General features: G+C 42.8%; 1 protein-coding gene across 1 annotated transcript in view; it reads left to right on the top strand.

Annotated features, from left to right (window-relative positions):
- The window catches only part of GADL1 (glutamate decarboxylase like 1), a 121,839-nt gene that overhangs the window by 45,739 nt on the left and 61,189 nt on the right, over positions 1-14,911 (top strand). The window contains exons 9-12 of the mRNA XM_030551005.1: positions 215-331; positions 2,534-2,598; positions 2,848-2,929; positions 7,119-7,318. Of these exons, the coding sequence (XP_030406865.1) occupies positions 215-331; positions 2,534-2,598; positions 2,848-2,929; positions 7,119-7,318 (464 nt within the window). The remainder of the gene's footprint in view (positions 1-214; positions 332-2,533; positions 2,599-2,847; positions 2,930-7,118; positions 7,319-14,911) is intronic.

The following is a 14,911-nucleotide window of genomic DNA, read 5'->3' as shown; positions in this document are numbered from 1 at the left end:
AGTCCAGTCCATGACAATATGTCATCCTGGAATGCTGGTCAGCATTTTTAAATACAGTACCTCATACGTTAGCCTTTTACTGCTGAGAAACTAAAATGTAGACACTGTTATACCTGCCCTACTTTTCTAGACCTTGTTATATTTTAGCTCAGTATGCATATTAGAGGATATGAACAGTGCAAATGACATTTCTTTGTTTTGGATCATTTCACAGGGGGCAGCACCATTTCTTGTCTGTGCCACAGCTGGTACAACTGTGTTGGGAGCATTTGATCCTCTGGATAAAATCGCTGATATCTGTGAAAGACATGGTCTTTGGCTGCATGTGGATGTAAGTTAGTTTATATACCATGTAGTTTGTTAGTATTGCTTCAGCATTATTGATGCTTTCTTTGGCTGCTGTGATATTTCTGTGCACTCAGAAATTAGATAGGAGTTTAATTCTATTTGCCATTCTTTGCATGGGCAGCAGAAATGCAGCCAGTTTCTCTGCTAAGTTCCGCTTGCTGAAAACCAGAAAAGAAGTGGGTTTTGAAACCTGGTCAAAGTCTTTTTTGCAGATTGCCAGATTGTACTTTAAGAATGTGTTTAAACAGCTTCCCACTCTTTCCTCCCACCCAAAAGACAAAACCAAACCCCATGCAGTTTTGAAGAAGAGAATTGTATAGAAATATTCCTTCAAATTCTTTCAGCGTCTTAATGTGGGCTGGATATAGCATAGTTACTGTTAGCAGGGTCAAAGTCAAATGTTCCCAGTGAGACTAGGAAGACTTGTAGTCAGTGAGTTTATAGTGGTCCAAATGAGAGCAGAATCAGCCTTGATCACAATAACTGATGGCTGTCTCACATTCTTGGTTTTGGCTTTCCTGTTGACCCACTTAAATTTTCCTGGGCTGCTCGGAATAAAATGTTCTCTAACCCTATTTTTTTTCATTGTATGATAAGGTTTTAATCTTATACAAGTGAAAGGTTGGAAAGTTGAATTTGTTATCTCTATCTGGAGTAACGATTGAGTTACTAGTATGAAGAGTTAATTTTTTAAAAAATTGTTTAATCTAAAATTAAATCTTGTAGGCCAGATTCTTCTTCTTAATTACACTAGTATAAATCCAGAATAACTCGACTGAAGTCTATGGAATTACTCGGGATTTATATCAATGTAGTCAGAGGAGAATCTGGACCTGGGTCTATAGGGAAGATTTAATGTTGTTTGTTTTGATTTTGAACACTTAAGATTTTTGTGACGGAAATGACCTGGGTTTTATATAGAAACTTTTTTTATATTTAACCTGATCATGCTTCCAATTGAGTCAGTGAGTTTTGCCATTGATTTGATGGATAGGCCCTATTCATTTTAATATAAGAGCTGGAGAAATAGTATGGTTAGGGCATTGCTTATCAAATATAATATTTTTGATCTGATAATTGTCCTATGGTTCCTAAATTGCAGTCTGAGAAGTACTTGCTAGTGGCCTGCAGTGAGCTGGCTTTTCTTGTTTCCAGTTGCTAAATCGTATTTAAGAAGCTAAAAAAAATAATTTAATATTTGGAAAATTCTACTTTTCCGTGTGTGCAATTGCTGTAGTTTCCCCAGGGATCTTACTTGATTTCCAGAGGAAGGGGAGGTGCCATGCACAATCATGAATGGGAGGATATGCAGTGAGCACGGCAACTTTGCTATTAAGATGTGGTCCCCATTATGAAAAAGTTTGAAAATTCTTATCCTAGGCTGATAGTGGTTTATTTTAGCTTTTCTTTTTTCTACTAATAATCTCTTATAAAAGACTTTGAGCACATTATGTGACATGTGCCCCACAATCTCCCTTTCCATGCATAGCTGCATGGAAACTCTTCATTAATGTCTCAGACTTACAGATTCATTGCAGCTGTTAGGCAGTTGGGGTCCAATCCTGCTCACATTGAATCCATGTTTAAAAATTCCATTGATTTCAGTGATGCAACATCAGACCCTAGTAGGGTGAACAGATGTCCCAATTTTATAGGGACAGTCCTGATTTGAGGGTCTTTTTCTTATATAGGCTCCTATCAACTCCTCTCCCCCCCCCCCCCCCCCCCCCCCGAATGTCCCAATTTTTCACATTTGCTGTCTGGTCACTCTAGACCCTGAGTGCTACTGTCACATACTTGCAAACATTATATTCCATAGTAAAAGTCAGTGGTCCAAATTCTGGGCCTGACTATGCAACTTACATAGAGTAGCCTTTACTTGAGAGAGTATTATCATTGAGGTCAATGGGATTACTCCTGTAAATGCTACAGAGAGTGAGTAAGTGAGATTTGCAGAATTGGGCCCTCTTCGACACCAGTGCAACCGACTTGATTTCAACATGCTTGCATTGATGTCACTGGGTGTACAATTAGGCACCGTGATCAAGAATCACACATTTAAAACAGAGTATTGCTTTAGCATAAAATGGATTATTGAGGCTTTATAAAATAATGCAGTAGGAATACTTATAGAACCTTAGAATATACAAATAACATTGTCTTGGTTATGTAAATATCTCAACAGGCATCTTGGGGTGGCTCAGCTTTGATGTCAAGGAAGCATCGTAAGCTTCTGCATGGCATTAACAGGTAAATATTTAACAACTCAGGGGAACGCCCAGGAAGGGTGTTAATTGGGAAGGGGCACTGCTTAAGAATCTCTTTGGAGTTTGTATATCCAAAGCATTTTTTTAACTGAAGAGACCTCAAAATTTATAGAGGAGTGGGGAGGAAATTCAGAAATTTGTTATAGGCATTTGTACTATACATGGGCATTTTTCGCTATCTACTACTATGATTATAAGGTAATTTGTTTTTCCTCTTTCCTTAATTCCCCAGAGCTGATTCTGTTGCCTGGAATCCCCATAAAATGCTGATGGCAGGAATCCAGTGCTGTGCTCTTCTGGTGAAAGACAACTCTGTAAGTTGTCCTGTTATCTTTTTAAATGCAACTTAAAATTGGGGGGTATCATTGCTGTATTATGGAAATGGAGATAATTAGGAAGCCATTGCAAGTTATTTTTACTACACTCTCCAATGCAAAGTATAGAGCTGTAAAAAATGTATACAATGTCACAAAGGACAAATAAATGATATGGGACCAAATTCACCCATGACACTAAACTCAACAGAGTTATACCAGGGTTGAATTTTGCACATGGTGTTCCTGTAACTTATTTGATTTTGATTATGAAGTAAGCTGCTCAGTCACACAGATGCAGGATGAAGTGCTCTCAAACACTTGGAGACTGATCTTGCTCCCATCAAAGTCCATGGCAAAACTCTCATCCATTTGGATGGGAGCAGTATTTAGTCTTTAGATGGTATTCATTAAACTGGGGGTGGAGGGATAGCTCAGTGGTTTGAGCATCTGGGATAAAAATCTGTTTGGGGATTGGTCGTGCTTTGAGCAGGGGGTTGAGCTAGATGACCTCCTGAGGTCCCTTCCAACCCTGATAGTCTATGATTCTGTGAAACAGTTAGGGCTAAATGTTTCCTTCATTTGCACTACATTTTAGGTCAACTTACAACCACTGCTCTTTTGCCTCTCCCCATTGTTCACTGCATTGTGCTGGCATGTTTCTTTCATCCCTTCCATATCTTCCGTATGGTTTGGTTTCTTCTCTGTCTGCCTGTCCCAGTGATGTGCTATGCTGCATAAAAATCAGCTGAAGGACAACTTAGTTCGTGCTGTCACAGATTGACAGGAGGTGCTGTGTTCAGCAGAGTTACTTCAGCACATTGCACTAGTGCATCAGCAGGATAGGTAGGTGGAAAAGAGATGGCTCACTGGTATTTCTGGGGAGCGATAGGTGGCAATACCTCTTCTGTTTTTGCTTGCATACACTGATAGAGTGATATAAGTTTCATTTTTTCCCCCCATGAATTAATCACTCTCTTCTTCTGAGTAACCTTCCCAGGAATTAGCATTTACTCCAAGTAGATAGGACTACTTTTTAAATACCTGCTGTGTTTGCAGTCTGACATATTCAATTATGAAGCTGTTCAGTTCTGGTTATAGCAATATATCAAGTGACCTTCCATGGCTTGCAGTAACATTACACACCATGTTAGGTCTTTTTGTGATAGACATAATAATTTCCCACAGGAAAGAATGACATGAGGGGAACTAATATCCTCTGATGCGCTCTGTCAGAGTAGAATGTGGGTGATTGTGCCTGGTGGTTAGATTAGGAGTGAGCCCTGGTGGCTACAGCAGGAGCCAGAAGTCAGTAATTGGAGCCATGGGCCAGAGCCAGGTTACATGGAGTGAGGCAAAGCAGAGGCAGGGCTGTTTCCAAGCCCGGAGCTGTCACAGTCATGGGTGAATGCTTTGAGCAGCCACCAAACTTCTCCTGCTGGGTTTTAGAGCTGGTCTGCTGACTCTTATCGCCAAGGAAGCAGCCTACCACAGGCCGGCTCCGCTCCTCAGATTGCCTGAAGACTGGCTCTGCTGCAGGTTCTGCTTCCTTACGTCCTCTGCAATGCAGCTGTTATATTTTGATAACTCCGTGTCCATCCCTGCCTCACCCTCACAGCTGAAACAGTATGTCTGTAGGAGCCAAACCAAACAACACATCATTTTTTTTTTAATACCACTGCTTCTTTTTCAAGCTGTAGCACTACCTGCTGTGCTAGTTGACTTAGATGTCCACCTATGAGTGCAAGCTTTCTTTTCAAAACTGACTTAATGTGATGCAATGGCTGTGCAGGCAGATTACTGTAGCAGGTGTGGGACCACTCAGAATAACATAAGACTGTAAGAAACTTTAGGGATTGGAAAAGGCTCAGTACCTGACCTTTTGTTTGATTTGAGATTCCATCTTCTTGCCTTTGTCACCATGACTTCCAGTCTCCTAAAAGGATAGAGGATGCTTTCTTAAATCTCACAAATGTAGGGCCCAGTTGTGGTTTTCCACCCACTGCTCCAACTTGTGGGTATGGAGGAGGAGCCTTTCCATTCTGAGGAGTGTAAGGGGAAAGCAGCCACAGTACCACTCTTTCCAAGGTGATGGCATGAGCTTCCTCCATATAATGTCAATTTTGCTGGCTGCTATGGAGGTGAGGTGGGCTGGTGATTTGCTGGTCCCTCTGGGAAGCTAGTGGTATTGATGGTGTCCAGTCCCCACACACACCTCCTTGAATGCTCTCCCTTTTTGTGCTCCTCAATCAAGACCATAGCCCAATGTTTGAAGGGGAGTTGAAGGAACAAGGAGAGAAGGAGGAAGACATAGTGACTTGAAATGAGGAATGTTGTTCCCTTTTTATTATTCCCTCATTCTCCTAACTGATTTTATTCTACGTATGCCAGTAGGTAACTCATATCACTTTTATATCCCTTGGAATTTGTCTTGACATATTTTTTTCTATTTTATTACCAGTTCAAGAGAGTTATCTGTGGTGCATTGGAATGTACAGGTTTTAATCTGCATTGTTACAGAAATAACACTTTTCGTAAAAGGCTCTGTCAGACATCTTGTATCATTTCACAGTCAAACTTGCAACAGATGTAGAGAAATGAAATATACCTCCAGTCAGTCCACACTGAAATTTAAAAAATGGATTGTGTTCTCTCCATGAGCAGCAAGGTTTCATGTTTATAGGCTTCATAATCTACTTAGAACACATGCAATGTGGCTGCCACGTAAAAACACAGTGGCAAATCCAGATTAAATTCTGCAGCCAAACTTTTACTCTACATGCATTCTTAATTGAATGGTTTCGTTCAGCCAAAATCCTCCACCAGTTCTATCCTCCTCAATAATTGACAACTCTACTACCCTCCTTTGTTATGTAAGTGAACACCTTAGAGTCATCTTCAGCTTCTTTTCCGTTTCCTGCTAAATCCTGGCTCTTGCTTCTTTCTCTGCAGTATTTATTAAATCTGTCCATTCCTCACTGTCTCAAATGCTGCAACCTTCTCCTTTCTGCTTACCCCTATCTCTACTGTCTTTGGCCATCCAAATTTCTGCCTTTAAAATCATCATCTTCTCCTGTTACTCTATGGCACCCCTTCCTCGAGACATTTCACTAGCATCTTGTCTCATTGCACTTTAATTTTAAACTCCTTGTCTGAATCTTCCACATTCTGCTCAGCTCTGTACCTGCTGCATAACAGCTCTCCTTTCCTCCTACTTCCCACCTTGTGACCTACCTTCTTCCAACTCCCCTCTTCTTTAATGCTGCCTTTATTTCCTCCACTGCCCCAATTGTAAGCTTGTGTCTTTTGTCATATTTTGTACCCCATAATCCTACAACAACCCACTCTCCTCTTATGAATGATGTGGCTTCATTCTTCATTCTATCCCTTTACAGAACTCATTTATTATGGCTTCTTTTTCACGACTCATCTCTGTTTGGACAGTCTCTACTGAATTAGTCTTGAGAGTCAGAGCGTGTGAATTTTTGCATAAAATGCTTTCATTTTAAAACTGGAATTATGATGCAATAAAATAATTTCCTGCATGCTACTTTTAAATGTGAAGAGTGACAGAAATCTTTTAGGAGACTAAAAATGGTGCTGTTTTGATACTCTGCTCGGTGTATTTTTATTGTACCAAATGAATAATCTATGCTTAAATCATTAGAGGTTGTCCAGTGTTTTGAGGTGGGGAAATCTGAAATTTGGGGTGAAATCCACCCCACCTCATAGGCCCCAAGTAATTGGACTATACGTAAGGAACTCTGTTGGAGCAGGCCAGATTGAATTCAGCTACCCCTTTACCCACAGGCAGGCCACATAGGTGCTGGAACCAGTGGCTCTTCTTTTCACTGCTCCCATGGCCTCTTTAGGGCTGATACAGAAAACTCTTCTACAGCCCACAACTCATCATTGGCAATATGGGGTGAAATACTGGTCTCACTGGGATCAATGGCAAAACTCCCATTGGCTTCATAGGGGCCAGGGTTTCATCCAGTGTTCTTAAGTAATAAGGAGGGCCTTGCATGCGTCCTCCATGCTTGGGTTCATTCCATGTTTTTTTTCAGTAAAAGTTTGGCACAAAGAAAATAGTGCAAGTTAATTTCCTACTTATAATGTTGCTTATAAAATTAAAAGTTTTTTTTAAATGCACAGCAGCAGTCTAAGCTTTTATTTTATTTTAAAATAGGACCTGCTTAAGAAATGCTACTCTGCCAAGGCCTCCTACCTTTTCCAGCAGGACAAGTTCTATGATGTCAGCTACGACACAGGAGACAAGTCTATCCAGTGTAGCAGACGACCAGATGCATTTAAGTTCTGGATGACGTGGAAAGCATTGGGAACTACAGGACTTGAGGAACGAGTAAACAGAGCCCTTGCCTTAGCTAGGTACCTGATCTCAAATTTGAATGTTTTTTTTTTTTTTTTTGGTTTTAATTGACTGAAGCTTCCATAACAATGTCACAGCACACTGTCTATCCTGAAACCAGTTAAATCTATGTAACTTTAAAATAATTTAATAATAATTGATAAATTAGGGATAAAATGAAGTTCGGGGTCCAATTTAAAGGGATACCATCAATCTGTATTAGGCCTAACGGTGATCTTCTGGAATCTGATGTGGTCCGGTGAAGAACGCGCTTCTTATTTCAAGTATCTAATTTAGAAAGAACTCTGCTGTTTTTCATTAATGCCAAAACACAATGGGCCAGATTCTGTGCTGTATCCAGCTGGAGGTGAATTTACCATTCCAGAGACTGTGTATGCTGGGGGAATTCCCTTGGGCCACTGCAGCCCCTTTAGGGCTCTTTTATGCCACCAATTTGGTGGCAGTACCTGTAGAGAGAGTGGGTTTTCCTCCCCTTCCCCTAAAACTCCATGGTGCAGGCAAGGTTTTAATGTGTAGGGTGCCATCGTTTTTCTGAAGTGTGTTAGCATCTGTGGCTTCTGTCCTTGGAGCAGCCAAGAAATCCCACCACTCTAGTATTTGCAAGTGCTTCTAAGAGGCATTTGAAATTAATGCTTTGTTTTTAAAATATATATTTGAGCATGATCCATAATGTTCTTGAAAGTCAGGTGCAGAACCTGGATTTAGAAATAAAGGTTGGGATTACCATAATGGATCACACAAATGCTCCATCAAGTCTATACTCCATTGGTAGCCTGTATCGTGTGTCTCAGAGGAACGTGCAAGAAACCCTACAGCAGGATTTTATGGAATACCTGGCCCACAGGGAATTTTTCTTCCTAAGCAGGGCCGGCTTTAGGCCGATTTGCCCGATTCCCAGGAATCGGGCCCCACGCCTTAGACACTTTTTTTTTTTAAAACTTACCCCGGGTCCCTGGCTGCAATCTGCTCAGGGGTCTTCCGTGGTCCTGCTCCCTTGAGCAAAGCGCAGGAGGGAGCGCGGCAAGCCCCGCGGCCCCGGCTGGAGCCCCGGCTGGAGCGCGGCAAGCCCCGCGGCCCCGGCTGGAGCCCTGGCCGGAGCGCGGCAAGTCCCGCTCTCCCGGCTGGAGCTCCGGCCGGAGCGCGGCAAGCCCCGAGGCCCCGCTCTCCTGGCTGGAGCCCCGGTCGGAGCGTGGCAAGCCCCGTGGCCCTGCTCTCCCGGCTGGAGCTCTGGGCCTTTAAATAGCCTCCAGAGCCCTGGGGTAGTGAGGGGCTCCGGGGGCTATTGAAAGGGTCAGGGCTCCAGCTGCCTGCCTCTGCCACCCCGTCCTTTAAATAGCCGCCGGAGCCCGGCCACCGCCATGCATTCCCCAGGGCTCCGGCGGCTATTTAAAAGGTCTAGGGCGGGGTAGAAGCTGGGGAGCCCCGGGCCCTTTAAATAGCCCCAAAGCCCTGGGATAGCAGGGATCTTGGGGGCTATTTAAAGGGCTGGGGTTCCAGCTGCCTCTGCTGCACCCCTTGCCCTGCCCACACCAGCCCCGCTCCCCCTGCCTGCAGCCAGCTCTGCACCCCGTGCCCACAGCCAGTCCCTGTCAAACCCCCTACCGTGTCTCCAGTCAACCCCTGCCACACACCCCTGTGGCCCTGCCCAAAGCCAGCCAGCCACACATGCACTGCTGCCTGCACCAGCCCTGCGCACCCTGCCCTGTCTCCAGCCAACCCCTGCTGCATCCCCCTGCCTGAAGCCAGCCAGTCTCACACTCCTCTGTCTCCAGCCCTGCCGACCCCTGCTGCATCCCCCCATGGCCCTGCCTGAAGCCAGCCCGCCCCACACACCCCCTATCTCCAACCAGCCCCGCACCTCTTGCCCTGCCTGCAGCCAGACCCTACCTCCAGCCAGCCCCATGTCCACTTGTGCCCTGCAGTTCCCAGGGCAGTAACCCTGCACACCTGCTTCAATGAGGGGGGCAGGGAGCAGCTGGGACCCACACATGTGAAATGGCAGTCATTAATAACCAATCAACAGCATATATGATGCAATGTACATAATATATAATTTTATTATTTATATAGTTATGGAAAGTAAATAATACATGAAAGAAATGAAAGGCTTTTTTTTCAAGTCATCCCTTCCAGGCCCCCGCCGAAAATGTTCGAATTAGGCCCCGCACTTCCTAAAGCCGGCCCTGTTCCTAAGCCCCATTAATTAGAGGTTGGCTTCTTCCTTGAAGCGTCCCTTCAAAATCTCTCTAATAGTGTATCTTTGCGTGGTCTTGTTATCTTTCTAAATTTTCAATTCTTTTTATTTTTGAACCCTACTAAGTTCTTGAGCTCTGTCTTGTAGCAGTAAGTTCCATGAGCTCATTGTGCACTCCCTCAATGAGCACTTCCAAGATGGTGTTGCCAGAGGCTCTGGGAAGAGAATTATTTATATGGGTTATTTTGCATAGATACTGACCTTTTAAAATAATTTGTTGAAAAAAAATTCTTTTCTTTTTGTACAGTGCCTAGCACAATAGGGTCCTGATCCATGACTGGGACTCCTTGGCTTCAAAATACAAATAATAGATATTAATAAGACTAATCAGCCCTATGTTAATATTTTATTTTTAATTTGATGCCAAATACTATCTCAGAGAGATTAATACCCTAGCATTTATAATGGTGCAAGTTAAAGAAACATTTCCTCTTCAACACTTTCATATAAAGAAAAAGCTAAAACATGAATTCTGTAAAAATATATGTATTATAAAGAAAAAAGGTGGCACTAGAGGGAATTCATTAAAAACTAAATCCATTGTCGTGATTCTGCTGCTTAAATGTCCCTAGAGTCTTTTGAGTAAATTGCAGTCTTGTGTGCACTTCAGGGCCCTCTGTTGATATATGTATACAGAGCACATCAGTTCTTTTCTGCTATCAGTAGACGGATTCAGCCACATCAAGGTCACTGACACAGCTCATCTGACTGAGAATGTACAGATTATTGATGGGATCAATACTCTCTTTGATAGTTGGGATTTAGCTGGTGGTGTTTAAGTGACAGTGTGAGTTTTTATTTTTTTGTTTTGTTTTTTAATGAAATTGTCTTAATCAAAGAACAGCTAGCAGTGATATTCTGTACAGTAGCTGCTTTGCTATTTTGACTTTGCTTGGGAACAGGCACTTGGTAGCTGAGACATCACTTTCCCTGGGCACTAAGCCAGATTTCTTAACTACATGACCAGCTGTTCAGCCTTTTTCTTGCTATGTTACAGTAAGGTTTATTTTGATGCTGCAGAGATGATATTTTAGTGTTCCTGAATATAATCTGGTTTAATTCTGGAGCTAGTCCATTGACCTTACCATTTGAAGGCAAGAATTTTTCCACTGCCAGTCAGAGTTGCAAAGGTTTTTAATCTGATTGCAATTCTGTACTCCCTATTCATCAAACTCTGCCCACTGGCCATTGCATTGATTTCTTCCTTTTTTTTTTAGAGGTGAATCATGTTTTCATAGCATTATCTTAGATCAGATCAGAATACTCCTGAGCTATTTACTTGAAGGGACTTACTTTTAAAATACTTAGAATAGAGTGCTCAACTGATCACTTCGGAGATTATTTTCTTTACATTTAGTCCTGGTGGCAAAGAATTTGATTCCCTTGTTTCCACAGTTTGTTTCACTTCTGTCTGATTCCTTTTCTAAAGACACTCCTCCGCCTGAAACCTAGCTTCATTCACTACTGGCTCCTCCTCATTTTCTGCGGTGTTAGTAATTTCAAATACTTGTTTTTTCTGCTCTGTTATGAAGTTGTTGAACCAGGAGTCCACTCCGTCTGTGATTCCACAGTCAGGGGATAATAATATACAGTTGCACTGTCAACCATGGAAAGATGTAGGGAGAAAATTACATCACTGGTGCCAAATGGACCGGACATTAGAAATCGAGAATGATGGATTTTCTAGTGGCTGCCTTTTTTGACCATGGACAGTGGTCAGAGAAATGTCAGATGTCAGTCAGTCATACACGATTTTTAATCTTGTTTCAGTGGGTGGTTAAAAAACAAAAAACAAGATGCTAGCCATGAGTGAGAGAGATATTTTGCAGTGCTAACTATATTGCTAACACCATTTTAAAATTACTAACATCTTTCAAAAACAAGGTGATCTCATTTTAGGTAATCCAAAAAAGGGAAACATTGTATTTTTGTGTGAAGTTTTGTTTTAAATGAATGAGGGAACATGGACTATTCCAGTCTAGGACCTCTCCTGAGCAGATTGTTTGTTGTGCTCGGTGCTGTAATTTTATGATATGGAAAAATGTCATCTAGCCAGTAGTCAGGGTCACTAAACTTGTTCCACTTGAGTCCACAAAAATTTCTCCTCCAGAGGCATGGTTGGTCTTTGCCCAGTTTGCCAACTAGCCTCATAGCCATCCCATAATAAAACCAGTCTAATCCTTGGTGCAATAATGGTAAAGCATCTTTTTTATTCTTTGCTTAGCTTTGTCAACCTGAACGTTACTGTGGTTGATCACGGTGGCCAGGTGGCAAACCATAATGCTAACGGTAACTGCTGATCTAAATGGACACTGAAAGAGAGATTCAATGCTGGCTTCGTTTTGATAAGACGGATGGAAGGATCTCAGCAGCATGTAGTTAGATACAGCATTCAGAGCTGGTATCAGCACTTTGTCATGGCAATCAGGTTGTATGGATATACACTAAGGGTAATGAGTCACATGTACAGGTCTTGTTAACCACAAACAACACGGCAACTCCCCACGCTCTGCTTTGCAAAACGTATTCTCTCTAAGGTATTCTTTATTGAGCCCCTGGATAAACAATCTCTGCAGGATCTCCGCTAAAGTGCCAGGCTGTGACAATGTAGCTGTGCTGGTGGTGCCCATACTGGGACTTTCTCCTGGCATGTACACAAGGCCCAAAGTTGGTGTTTTGATAGATTTCTCCCTTCCTCTATTGTGCTCATCGTATGTGCCGATAACCAGGAAAAGCAGTTACAAGCAGAAAATTGCCTAAGTATCACAACAAACGAATTTATTGAAGTATTTTCAGACCCTGGCCAGAATCCTGACAAAAGGTCTTTGGTGGGGTCTGATCATGTTAACTGCACACAGAGACTCATGCTGGCATTACTAATTTGCAGTTGCTGACAAAGCAAACAGGAGATAAAGTACATTCAATAAAAGCAGTAGGTAGCTAGATGTATGGAATATTGCTGTGTGTGGAACGGGATGCAGTGATTAACAACAATACAGTGCCATGGGAACAGTGTTCTCCAAACTACAGGCCAGTGCCCTGGAGCCAGTGCAGTTAAACAAGACACATAGGAGTATGCAACAGCTCCATTCACAGCCAGGACAGCACAATACCCCTTTACTCAGGCTATTGCTACACTAGAGAGCTTACACCGATGCAGCAGTGCCGCTGTAAGCTCCCTCGTGTAGCTGCTCTTAGAGTACGTCTATACTACTCGCTGGATTGGCTGGTAGTGTTTGATGTATCAGGGATCGATTTATTGCGTCTCCTCTGGACGCCATAAATCGATCTGCGAATTGATGCCCATACTCCACGTCGGCAGGAGGAGTAAGCAGCGTCGACGGGGGAGCCACGCCAGTCGACTCGCCGCCGTGAGGACGGCCAAGTAAGTCGAACTAAGATACTTCAACTTCAGCCACGCGAATGTTGCTCAGGGGAGTGGCTTATTCACACCCCTGAGCGACATAGGTTATGCCAACTAAGTGACAGTGCAGACATAGCCTCAGAAGCAATTAAATAGGCCTGACAAAGATTTGGCTGCAACCTTTGCAGCTGGGGCTGTGCATGCAAATGTCACATGTGATTACTTTGTGTGAATATGGCAACATATAATTACCATAGAACCCAGTTTATCCAAACCTCCATTATGCGGCTTTTATTGACTGAACCACCCACGCATACACAGGATCATAGACTCATAGACTCTAGGACTGGAAGGGACCTCGAGAGGTCATCGAGTCCAGTCCCCTGCCCTCATGGCAGGACCAAATACTGTCTAGACCATCCCTAATAGACATTTATCTAACCTACTCTTAAATATCTCCAGAGATGGAGATTCCACAACTTCCCTAGGCAATCTATTCCAGTGTTTAATGGGACACTGACATTACCTCCATCGTAGAGTTCACATGCCATGTTTTCAGTCTTGTAAATTATTGACACTACTAAGCAAAAATGCATAGTGCTGTCATTGGATGCTGGATTGGAAATTAGAGATTATTAATAAAATAAAAAAAAATCACTAGCAAAAATAGCCCAAAATTATAGCATTGGATAAAGCACAGTATTGGACATCAAACACAATGCAGAGGAAATTCTTAAATATTGCGTGAATAACTCTGCATACTGGAAGACCATGAAGCAACTGAACGATGCTGGTCTAGATGAAGCCCTTTATCTGTGGTTTATACAGGCGAGAGAGAAAGGCATTCCTGTTAGTGGTCCTTCACTATACGAGAAGGCTTAAGGCTTTCATCAAGGTTTAGAAGGAGACACATGTTTCTCTGCTAGTCAGGGCTGGCTCAGTCAGTTTAAAAAGCGTCGTGACATCCGACAACTAACAGTCACCAGGGAAAAGCTGTCTGCTGATTCAAGAGTCATTTCTGACTATTAAAAAAAAAAAAAGGCAAGTATCTTAGCTGAGCACAACTTGTCACTGGAACAGATTTACAACTGTGACGGGTCTTGCTGCCAGAATGGAAAGATCTGCGCCTGGCTACAAAAGGAGCAAAGAACCTTTGACAGCCCTGGCCTGTGCTAATGCTAGTGGCACATACAAGCTCCTGTTAATTATCATTGGTAAAGCAATGAATCCGCGTGCGCTTAAAAATGCAAAAATGGACGCTTTACCTGTCCTCTACAAATCACAAGGAAAAACATGGATGAACAATGTTTTGTTTCATGATTGATTTTTAAAAAACTTTTATTCCAAGCATGCGAGCTCACGTGAACCAAAAACAGCATCCCATTGAAAGCTATCTTACTGCTGGACAATGCAGTCGCTCACCCTGATGACAGAGGGCTCACCTCCCAAAATGACCTGATCTTCTGGGGGGGGTTTCTCCCTCCAAATGTAACTTCTCTGTGCAGCCTCTGGACCAAGGTGTGCTGTAAAGTCTAAAACAATGCTATCAACAGGATCTGCTCAATTGACTACTGATGTCTGATGAAGCAGTTGAAAATAAAGGCAATATGTTGTAGCGCTGGGAAAAAAATCAATATCAAGGATGCTAGATACAGGGTTGCAGAAGCATGGGAAGACATCTCCAGGTCAACCTTACAAACACTGAGGAAAAATCTGTGGCCTGAAGTTATTGCTGACACTCAGAACAGTCACTGGGCAGCTGCAACAACAGGATTGGCAGGTGAAGAAGAGACCAGTGCTTTTGTGGATCTCCTCCATAAGACTTCCTCACTGCACAGAAGTTGACGAAGATGATCTTGCAGATTGGCTTGAAAATGATGCTAATTACCCTGGCCATCTGTTACTGGATGGTGCCAAAATCTTACAGACTGTACCAGATGCTGACAGCGACTATGCAGCTGAAGAGTCTGCTGA

This window comes from Gopherus evgoodei, chromosome 2 (genome assembly GCF_007399415.2).
Source record: "Gopherus evgoodei ecotype Sinaloan lineage chromosome 2, rGopEvg1_v1.p, whole genome shotgun sequence".
Lineage (NCBI taxonomy): Eukaryota > Metazoa > Chordata > Testudines > Testudinidae > Gopherus > Gopherus evgoodei.
The sequence above is the reverse complement of the archived record's forward strand: the minus strand, read 5'-3'. Positions and strand labels throughout refer to the sequence as shown.